This window comes from Triticum aestivum, chromosome 3D (assembly GCF_018294505.1).
Source record: "Triticum aestivum cultivar Chinese Spring chromosome 3D, IWGSC CS RefSeq v2.1, whole genome shotgun sequence".
Lineage (NCBI taxonomy): Eukaryota > Viridiplantae > Streptophyta > Magnoliopsida > Poales > Poaceae > Triticum > Triticum aestivum.
The window spans coordinates 153,698,828-153,710,266 of record NC_057802.1 but is presented as its reverse complement, the minus strand read 5'-3'; the positions used below and the strand labels follow the sequence as shown (position 1 = coordinate 153,710,266).

Here is an 11,439-nt window from a genome sequence, read left to right as displayed (position 1 = left end):
GACTACGATGAGAGTTTCTCACTCGTATCTATGCTTAAGCCTGTCCGAATCATGTTAGCGATTGCCGCATTTTATGAAATCTGGCAAATGGATAAACAAAACTGCATTCCTTAATGGATTTATTAAAGAAGAGTTGTATATGATGCAACCAGAAGGTTTTGTCAATGCTAAAGGTGCTAACAAAATATGCAAACTCCAGCGATCCATCTATGGACTGGTGCAAGCATCTCGGAGTTGGAATATACGCTTTGATAAGTTGATCAAAGCATATAGTTTTATACAGACTTGCGGTGAAGCCTGTATTTACAAGAAAGTGAGTGGGAGCACTACAGCATTTCTGATGAGTATATGTGAATGACATATTGTTGATCGGAAATAATGTAGAATTATTTTGCAAAGCATAAAGGAGTGTTTGAAAGGAGTTTTTCAAAGAAAGACCTCGGTGAAGCTGCTTACATATTGAGCATCAAGATCTATAGAGATAGATAAAGACGCTTGATAAGTTTTTCAATGAGTACATACCTTGACAAGATTTTGAAGTAGTTCAAAATAGACCAGTCAAAGAAAGAGTTCTTGCCTGTGTTACAAGGTGTGAAATTGAGTCAGACTCAAAGCCCGACCACGACAGAAGATAGAAAGAGAATGAAAGTCATTCCCTATGCCTTGGCCATAGGTTCTATAAAGTATGCCATGTTGTGTACCAGATCTATTGTATATCCTACACTGATTTTGGCAAGGGAGTACAATAGTGATCTAGGAGTAGATCACTGGACAGCGGTCAAAATTATCCTTAGTGGAATAAGGATATGTTTCTCGATTATGGAGGTGACAAAAAGGTTCGTCGATGCAAATTTTGACACTGATCCAGATGACTCTAAGTCTCAGTTTAGATACATATTGAAAGTGGGAGCAATTACCTAGAGTAGCTCCGTGCAGAGCATTGTTAACATAGAAATTTGCAAAATACATACGGATCTGAATGTGGCAGACCCGTTGACTAAAAATTCTCTCACAAGCAAAACATGATCACACCTTAGTACTCTTTGGGTGTTAATCACATAGCGATGTGAACTAGATTATTGACTCTAGTAAACCCTTTGGGTGTTGGTCACATGACGATGTGAACTATGGGTGTTAATCACATGGTGATGTGAACTATTGGTATTAAATCACATGGTGATGTGAACTAGATTATTGACTCTAGTGCAAGTGGGAGACTGAAGGAAATATGCCCTAGAGGCAATAATAAAGTAATTATTTATTTCCTTATTTCATGATAAATGTTTATTATTCATGCTAGAATTGTATTAACCGGAAACATAATACATGTGTGAGTACATAGACAAACAGAGTGTCACTAGTATGCCTCTACTTGACTAGCTCGTTGATCAAAGATGGTTATGTTCCCTAGCCATAGACATGAGTTGTCATTTGATTAATGGGGTCACATCATTAGGAGAATGATGTGATTGACTTGACCCATTCCGTTAGCTTAGCACTCGATTGTTTAGTATGTTGCTACTGCTTTCTTCATGACTTATACATGTTCCTATGACTATGAGATTATGCAACTCCCGTTTACCGGAGGAACACTTTGTGTGCTACCAAACGTCACAACGTAACTGGGTGATTATAAAGGTGCTCTACAGGTGTTTCCGAAGGTACTTGTTGGGTTGGCATATTTCGAGATTAGGATTTGTCACTCCGATTGTCAGAGAGGTATCTCTGGGCCCACTCAGTAATGCACATCACTATAAGCCTTGCAAGCATTGCAACTAATGAGTTAGTTGCGGGATGATGTATTACAGAACGAGTAAAGAGACTTGCCGGTAACGAGATTGAACTAGGTATTGAGATACCGACGATCGAATCTTGGGCAAGTAACATACCGATGACAAAGGGAACAACGTATGTTGTTATGCGGTCTAACCGATAAAGATCTTCATAGAATATGTAGGAGCCAATATGGGCATCCAGGTCCCGCTATTGGTTATTGACCAGAGAGGTGTCTCGGTCATGTCTACATAGTTCTCGAACCCGTAGGGTCCGCACGCTTAACGTTCGTTGACGATATAGTACAATGAGTTATGTATGTTGGTGACCGAATGTTGTTCGGAGTTTTGGATGAGATCTCGGATATGACGAGGAACTCCGGAATGGTCCGGAAGTAAAGATTGATATGTGGATAGTAGTGTTTGATCTCCGGAAAGGTTCTGGAATCCATCGGAAGGGGTTCCGGATGTTTCCCGAAATGTTTGGGCACAAGAACACTTTATCTGGGCCAAAGGGGAAAGCCCATGAGGTTTTTGGAAAGCGCAAAAGGAAGTTTTGCGGAGTCCAGGGGCCAGACGCCAGGGTCCCTGGAGTCTGGGTCCAGACGCCGGGAACCCTGGCGTCTGGCCCTGGAGTACGAGAAGGACTCTTGCCTTTCGGGTGAAACCGACTTTGTGGAGGCTTTTACTCCAAGTTTCGACCCCAAGGCTCAACATATAAATAGAGGGGTAGGGCTAGCACCCAAGACACATCAAGAAACACCAAGCCGTGTGCCGGCAACCCCGTCCCCTCTAGTTTATCCTCCGTCATAGTTTTCGTAGTGCTTAGGCGAAGCCCTGCGGAGATTGTTCTTCACCAACACCGTCACCACGCCGTCGTGCTGCCGGAACTCATCTACTACTTCGCCCCTCTTGCTAGATCGCGAAGGCGGGGACGTCATCGAACTGAACGTGTGCAGAACTCGGAGGTGCCGTGCTTTCGGTACTTGGATCGGTCGGATCGTGAAGACGTACGACTACATCAGCCGCGTTGATATAACGCTTCCGCTTACGGTCTACGAGGGTACGTAGACAACACTCTCCCCTCTCGTTGTTATGCATCACCATGATCTTGCGTGTGCGTAGGAAAATTTTGAAATTACTACGTTCCCCAACACTTGGGTCACCTGCAAACTCAGCCCGGTACTTTCTCTCGATTTTTCTCCACTGCGACCCGTCAGCGGGTGCTCTCAACTTCCCGTCTTTCTTACGGTCCTCTCTGTGCCATCGCATCAACTTGGCATATGCTCTTCGTTTTTGAACAGACGTTTCAACCGTGGTATTATAGGAGCATACCACATCACCTTCGCAGGAACCCTCTTCCTGGGGGGCTTGCCGTCAACATCACCTGGGTCATCTCGTCTGATCTTATACCGCAATGCACCGCATACCGGGCATGTGTTCAAATCCTCGTACGCATCGCGGTAGAGGATGCAGTCATTAGGGCATGTATCTTCTGCACCTCCAATCCTAGAGGGTATACGACCTTCTTTGCTGCGTACGTACTGTCGGGCAATTCGTTATCCTTTGGAAGCTTCTTCTTTAATATTTTCAGTAGCTTCTCAAATCCTTTGTCAGGCACATCATTCTCTGCCTTCCACTGCAGCAATTCCAGTACGGTACCGAGCTTTGTGTTGCCCTCTTCGCAATTGGGGTACAACCCTTTTTTGTGATCCTCTAACATGCGATCGAACTTCAGCTTCTCCTTTTGACTTTCGCACTGTCTCCTTGCATCAACAATGACCCGATGGAGATCATCATCGGGCACAATATCGTCTGGTTCCTCTTGATCTTCAGCAGCTTCCCCCGTTGCAGCATCAGCGTATTCCGGGGGCACATAGTTGTCATCGTCCTCTTCTGCTTCGATGTCTTCCATCATAACCCCTATTTCTCCGTGCTTGGTCCAAACATTATAGTGTGGCATGAAACCCTTATAAAGCAGGTGGCTGTGAAGGATTTTCCGGTCAGAGTAAGACTTCGTATTCCCACATGTAAGGCATGGACAACACATAAAACCATTCTGCTTGTTTGCCTCAGCCACTTCGAGAAAATTATGCATGCCCTTAAAGTACTCAGAGGTGTGTCTGTCACCGTACATCCATTGCCGGTTCATCTACGTGCATTATATATAATTAAGTGTGTCAAAAACCATTACAGAACATCATGGATAGACAAGTGACCAAATTAATAGAAGTTCATCGTCACATTAAAACCAAAGTACATACATAGTTCTCATTGAACAACATATAGCTCTTCAGAGCATCTAATTAAACCATACATTGAAACTATGTAAAACATTTCAATGCAACAACAAATGCGATCATAATCGCAACCAAGGTAACAATTGATCCAACGAAATAATGATACCAAGCCTTGGTATGAATGGCATATTTTCTAATCTTTCTAATCTTCAAACGCATTGCATCCATCTTGATCTTGTGATCATCAACGACATCCGCAACATGCAACTCCAATATCATCTTCTCCTCCTCAATTTTTTTTATTTTTTCCTTCAAGTAAGTGTTTTCTTCAACTAAATTTAACCTCTCGACAATAGGGTCGGTTGGAATTTCCGGTTCACAGACCTCCTAGATAAATAAAATCTATGTCACGTTGGTCGGCATAATTTTCATAAACAATAAATGAACCAAATAGTTATAAAAGATAATATATACCACATCTAAATCATAGACAGGACGAGGGCCGACGGGGGCGGATACCAAAACCATCACACTATATAATAACAAGCAATAATAAAAATAAGAAAATTAGACAAGTGTCTATCTAAAGTAAGAATTTTTTCTTTCGGAAAAAAGATAAGAACAAAAGGCTCACCACGATGGTGCCGGCGATGAGATCGGCGCGGGCGATCGACGGTGGTGAATACGGGGACGGGACGTGACGGACCGCTAAACCTAGACAAATCTCGAGGAAAATTGAGCTTTGAGGTCGAGCTTCAAGAGGAGAAAGCTTAACTAGTGTGGCTCGGGCATTTTATCAAACACCTCATGTGCATAGGAGGTGAGCTAGAGCACCACAAAGCTCTCCCCTTGCCGGCCAGAAAAAACAGAGCAGTGTGGAGTGCTCTGCTCGCCGGCGAGAGGGTATATATAGCCACCTCATTGGTCCCAGTTCGTGGCTGAAACTGGGACTAAAGGTCCCCTTCTGTCCCGGTTCCAGCCATGAACCGGGACCAATGGCTGTGGGCCAGGAGCAAGGACCATTGGTCCCGGTTCGTGCCTGGAACCGGGACAAATGGGTCCAGACGAACCGGGACTAATGCCCCACAAGGCCCGGCTGGCCCCCTGTGCACACAAACCGGGACGTATGCCCCCCATGGGTCCCGGTTCGTGACTGAACCGGGACTAATGGGCTGGCCAGGCCCCAACCAAAGCACTGTTTTCTACTAGTGTACGTGGCATATACAGAAAAAAATACATGAACGAAAATGGGCCAATCTTTTTTTTATTGTTGGGCCATGATTTTCTTTTTGTGCAGCTTGCAAATCATAATATTTTTGAATGAAAATTCACAGATCCATCGCGAATATGTATAAGTTTTCATAGTTTTTTTTAATTTTTTTAACTTGCAAATATGCTTTTTGAATCATTTCAAAAAACAGGAGCCAATGCCCCTGTCCACCAAAAAGTAGCTCCCACACCCCTCTTTTCACATGGGAGATAAGAAGGTAAGAGTTATTCAAACCCACTATTTAATGAAATCAACGGTTCAGGTCTATTTTATACTCTTACCTATCGTGTGAAAAGGAAGGTGGGAGGGAGCATATGTTAAAAAACCTCTTTCTAGGCTGGTACTTGTTTTAGCGATTGGTAGAAGTATAGAGCAAATGTGAACAAATTAGCACACCAAAGTCAAGAGTGGTATTAGCTGTGGATTGTTTCGCGATAGTGTTTAGTTACTTTTGAATAGCTTGATGCTTGTAGTAGAACTCTGGTGTGTATTTTAAAAGAGAAATGATAGTAAATGCAAGGTTTATTGATAGTAATGTGCACACTCTTTTTCAATGTATAAAAAGATTCAACTGTTCACAACCGGGTTGGTTGAAAATTGTTCAAAATTACTTTAAAATGCGCACATTCCAATAATATGTATGGTTGCTTGTCGGATAGGACAAAGCAAATCTTGAAACCCCAAGCACGACAGCCTGGCAAAATATTGAATTAGTACAGAAACAATAATAAACTAAAACAACATGCAATAAAAACTAAAAATAGATATAGAAGTATGTTAGACAACATGATAATGATGCAATGATACAAGTAAATTAGTCTCAGAATAGACATGTGCTCTTCAGAATGCAAAGGCTGATTACAAAACTAAACATACAGGTATGCAACGGAGATAGAAAGTCTTCAACAAAGTCTTCACAAAAGGGTGGAGGCAATATCTTCAGAAAATGCAAACTACAAAAATTAAATGAGTGAAGAAACTGAAGCCGGTTTTGCCCAGTGAAGACACATAGTTTGCTTACGCCGGTTCAAGTTGCTGGCACAATTCTAAGTCTGGGTTGGAGAGACTGAGCCACAAGTATGAAGACACAAATATTCATAGTTCCTTAATCACTTTAGTCATTAATCATCTAATGCCCACTAGGGAGCACTAGATGCACTTACATATGGTATGAACATAAACTATGAGACCGTCTATATTCGATTGTAAATTTCCTAAAATATTAACTTTAACGCTAGACGGGTTTTAGGAGGCGGTTCCACACTTCAGGGTTTTCAGAAAAATGTGGGAAAATATAGATAGTAAGCAGTCCTAGGAGGTTATAACATGAAAAACTTTGTAACAATGACCATTTTTGTTATGGGCATAAATCACACGAGATAAATTTATTATGTTTCACCTTTTCATACAATAGAAAAGCTATCATACTAGATGATTTTTTTTACATGTTTAAATTTGGTAGCACCACCGGACTCCTGATTCTTAATATACTTGTTTGATAGTTTTTAAAGGTGTAGTGCTTGCTGGTTTTACCTTTTGAGGTTCTCAAAGTATCGTAAAAAAGTCCATAAAATAAAAAATATGAACTAATTAGGTCACTTGTGTTCTGCGCATAACACAAGAGATAAATGTTTTTCTTGTTATTTTTGCATAGGACATAAATATTTTACATTGTAACATTTTTTGTCACCGTCGTTTTAGGGCATTCACTACATTTATGTTATGAAAAAAATCCAAATGCAAATCTACTTTTCAGGATTGGTTCAAATTTTAGTTCAAAAACAATGTTAAGAAGTTCAAAGTTTCATATAGACAACTTCACAGCTCAGAGTTCAATTCGGGCGATAACGACAATTCAGGGTCAAAACATGTTATTTTCTATGTTGATTTCTCAAACTAAATCTAACAATTCCGCCATCCCACTATTTTAAGGGTCTAGTTCAACATCTCTAATGCAAAAAAAAGTTAAATAAACTTTCAAAAGAAAAAAGAGCCATGTGGTTAATGTGACTAAGCTTGGTCGAATGAGACTTAAAGATCCTCAATCGATTAAGCATCTTTCGTAAACTTGGGAGGCAAATTTTGCCCCTTTCTAATTAAGTTCATAAAATAGACCAATAAATTAGATAGAAATGTCCGAACAAAAATTAATGCGCACACAAGTAACTCAATGCTCATAAGTGATGTAGACACCCACGTAATGAATTGTTCTCTTTCTCCACAAATGACTCAACAAACATCAGGGTTTCGCCCCTGCCAGCACCACTGTTGGTCCGCCCCACCTCTGATGATCATTGGGCATTGGAGGTACGAGGAACTCCCTCCGCTCGTCAACGGGAGGGGTCGCATCAGTTCTTTAGGTAGTTTCATTGTTTTTGGTTGGATGACAAGACGACAAATGTGTCTCATAGTTAGAATAATATCCTCTGTGTCCCATCTCCGCTCCGACAGAAGGCTTGTAACGTGTGTCTCCGGTGGATCTATTTGGATTCGGTTGACCCTTATTTTTGTTGATGTCTTTGCAGGTATGACCCTTCCGATCTACGCTTCCCATCATCGTCGGTGATTGATATTCTGTTGCGTTGGTCCTTTGGCCTCCTAGCACGATTGCTTCCCTTATTCAAAAAAGAAAGCACGATTGCTTCCCTATTGTCTACTATAATAAGGTTTGATCGACTCCAATAAGGAAGGGACGATGACGACAGCGTCTTTGGCACGCTTGAGTGCTTGTAATCATCATGAAGTGGCCCATGGATCTTGCTGCACTTCTTTTACGGTTGCATATTTATTAAAATGTTTGAGCATTTATTGCAGCAAAAAAACTCAGCACTCAGAAACATCATTGTTATTATGAATCGCCTACTGATTCCGACTTTATCGTTGACACCTAGCATGAACATGACGCGTGATTTTAACAAGGTGATCGAAGATCAATACTCCCACCATTGTTGTTACGTCGGCATATTAGTTTTGTTTAGAGTTAAAATTTATAAACCATGCCCAAGTTTGCGTGACAAAATAATAACATATACACCATGAAATCAATATCATAGATTCATCATTGAATATATTTTCACATCATATAGATTTGCTATTGTAAATGTTCATATTGTTTCTAACTTGGTCAAACTTTATACAATTTGACCTCAGTCAAAGCTAAACAAAGGGAGTACCACGACACCGTTGCAACATCCGTGAAAATAGAAGGCGTATCTTCCACATTTCGCCAGATCAAAAGGCTTTAACTAGAACGTTGCGAAGCACTAATACCATGGCACATTCGCAGATAAAAGGAGCATATAAAAAAACGGAAATAAGAAAGCGGGCACTCAATAACGACCGCTGCCTACCGTAGCGAGCGAGCAGCGCGGAGGCCACGCTACAGCGCCAAATTCCACACCAAACAAAGGCGCGGCGACGAACCAGCGAACGAGCAGCCAACACCCGCACCACCTCCCCTCACCTCACCTCACCGCACTCCTCCTTGGCTCCAATGTCTGATCCACTCGCTAATCACCTCCACCGCACCAGCAAATAAGTACGCCCACCCCCGCGACGGAAAGCTAATCTCTCCTCCCCCTTTCTTCTTCATACTCCCACCATCTCCACCACCACCACCACCATCTTCTCCTTTCTCCCACCCACCTTTAAGCCGCCCCATCCCCCGCTGCGCTGAGTCACTTCCTCACGCCACCCGCCGATTGATTGCTCGATCGAGGTGCGGTGCGCGGCCATGATCTCTATAGGCGGGTCCTCGTCCTCCTCCTCCTCCGCCGCCGCCGCGGCGGGGGTCCGGATGGGCGGGGCCAAGCGGCGGGGGAAACCGGGCGGGGCCGCCGCGCCGGGGGCCGCGGGGCCGCCGCAGACCAGGTGGCGCAGCGGCACGCAGGAGCGGATCTACGGCCGGCGCCTGCTGGACGCGCTGCGGGCCACGCGGTCGGGCGCCGCCTCGTCCCCGCAGCCGCGCGCCGTCAAGGCGGCCGCCGACTCGGCGCTGGCGCTCACGGCGCGCGGGCAGTCGCGCTGGAGCCGCGCCATCCTGCTGGCCGGCGCCGCGTCCTGCCGCCGCCGCGTGCTCGTCAAGGCCGGCGGGAAGATCCGCCGCCACCGCCGCCCGCAGGCGCGCGCCGCCGCCGCGGCGTCCAAGGCCGCGGCCGCCGCGTCCGCCGGCGAGCCGCCGTTGCTCAAGGAGCGGAAGGTGAAGGACCGGCTCCGCGTGCTGGGCCGGCTCGTCCCCGGGTGCCGGAAGCTGCAGGCCCCCGACCTGCTCGAGGAGACGGCCGACTACGTGGCCGCGCTGGAGATGCAGGTCAAGGCCATGCGCGCGCTCGCCGACGCGCTCGCCGCGGCCCAGCTGTCGTCGCCTCCCCCGCCGGCTGCCGGCGGCGACGACGAGGCCGAGATGGAGAGGTGAGGGTCCGAGCCTCGCCTCCGAGGGGGAGATTGATGATGACATGATGGCGTTGGGCTCGGGAAAATAAGGGCGATTAATTACTGGATGGATGGATGGATTGTTACCGCGAGAGGGGGTCCTGGGATTCCAGGAGGGTATTGTGATTCCGACGATGATGATTGCTGCTGCTGGTGCTGCCGCTGATTTGTAAATTCTTGATGCTACTACTTGTATAAGTAATGCTGCTCTGCTCCTCTCTTGTGTTCTTGAAATGTTCTTCCCCTTCTTAAACAAGAAGGGGGATTCCTGTGCCTGCCTGTCCCCTGCGGATTGGATTGGATTATGCTTTTGTTTGGCTGTGCCACGGTGAATTAGGAGTTTTGTTTCTTGAAAGTGCAATGCTAACCGTTTGATTTCATGGCTTCCTCGAGCTGCATTCGATAGGATTCCTCGAGGCGACAATTTCTGCTCGCAAGGAAGAACAGAAATCCGAATTCGATCAGAGGGACGGGGACAGGAGAATTTGCGAGTGGCTCGGCTCGTAAACCATCGATGTCGTCAACCACCGCGCTTAACATAACGCTAACAAAGATCAGACAAGGCGTGAGCAGAAAGATTCCGCTGGCTGGTTCTTTCTGCTCTGGGCGCAGTCCCGGCCTGGCGCCGGTTTCTCTGATCCGATGGGCGAGTACTATTATTTGCTGCCAGAAATGTGTTACTGCTGCGCAGTAGTGCTGCAGCAGTGCACTGGCCTTCTGCGGCAAATTTCTGGCCTGCATTTATGCACGTGAAAATGTTCCCCTGCAGAGAGCTCGAGGGGGACAGCGATCTGAGTCGTCGTCATCCTCTCTGTTTTCCTCCTTTTCATCCTTTTAATGGAGACTGCGAAATGTTTCTGACATGTGGCGGATGGGAAATTTGGTTGGGTGTTTCTTCGCAGAAGTATTCAGAAAATTCAGAAACTTTGGCTAAGCTGAAACTCAACGAACTCCTTATCAGTTGCTTGCAATAGATATTTCAGTTACATAAACACGGCCTTTCCAGTTTCCGTGCTGGTTACAATTGCGTTTTATGGTCTTTTCCTTTCGTGTGTCCAATGTTAAAAATACTCCTCCAAGAAGTCTTCACAGAAAATAGAAACAATCACTGCAAGGAATGACTCCGTGTTACTCCCTTCGTTCCTAAATATATAACCTTTTAAAGATTTCAATATGAACTACATACGAAGCAAAAATAAGTGAATCTGCACTCTAAAATATATCTCTACTCCTATAAAAAGTTGAGTTGGTGATGATGGTGTGCATGCCATCCTTTATTTACAACCGTTCGATTTAATCCAACGCATCTGAGACAAGCTATGTCAGTTTTGCAAAAAAGAGCCAAGTACTCCACTTCTTGTTTGTAGATAACCCCCTGCCTCTCACGTTCAGCCATCTCTCCCTCTCACCTCATCTAGGCATCTCAGGAAAAAATAAGAAGGATCTGGAGAGGTCGCTGCTTTCGGCGCCCGTCTGCCCCCAACTCCTCTCATCCCTTCTCTCAGGCTGCATTGCCGACCACCACCACGACCTGCTCCTCGTCGCCATCTCCTCTGCCCCTTTCCAAATCATCCTGAGTTACATTCATGGTGGTCTAGAAAAAATAAACAAAATCGATACTCAAAAAATAATCCTTAAAGATCATTTTTTGAAAGCACAATTAGTGTTATTTCTTCAAAAGTTTTGGATGCAGGTTGAACACTTGAACGCTTTTGTTTGCAAAAGA

At 44.8% G+C, this 11,439-nt stretch overlaps 1 protein-coding gene across 1 annotated transcript; it reads left to right on the top strand.

Moving 5' to 3' along the window:
* Positions 1-8,442: 8,442 nt before the first annotated feature.
* LOC123077996 (transcription factor bHLH150) lies at positions 8,443-10,068 on the top strand. Its single transcript, XM_044500380.1, has one exon. The coding sequence runs from the start codon at positions 9,016-9,018 to the stop codon at positions 9,694-9,696; it is 681 nt and encodes a 226-aa protein (XP_044356315.1). The 5' UTR covers positions 8,443-9,015; the 3' UTR covers positions 9,697-10,068.
* The last annotated feature ends 1,371 nt before the right edge of the window (positions 10,069-11,439 follow it).

What these genes read in the sequence shown, in the direction of transcription:
- LOC123077996 (XM_044500380.1), top strand. Translation starts at nt 9,016, where the DNA reads ATGATCTCTATAGGCGGGTCCTCGTCCTCCTCCTCCTCCGCCGCCGCC.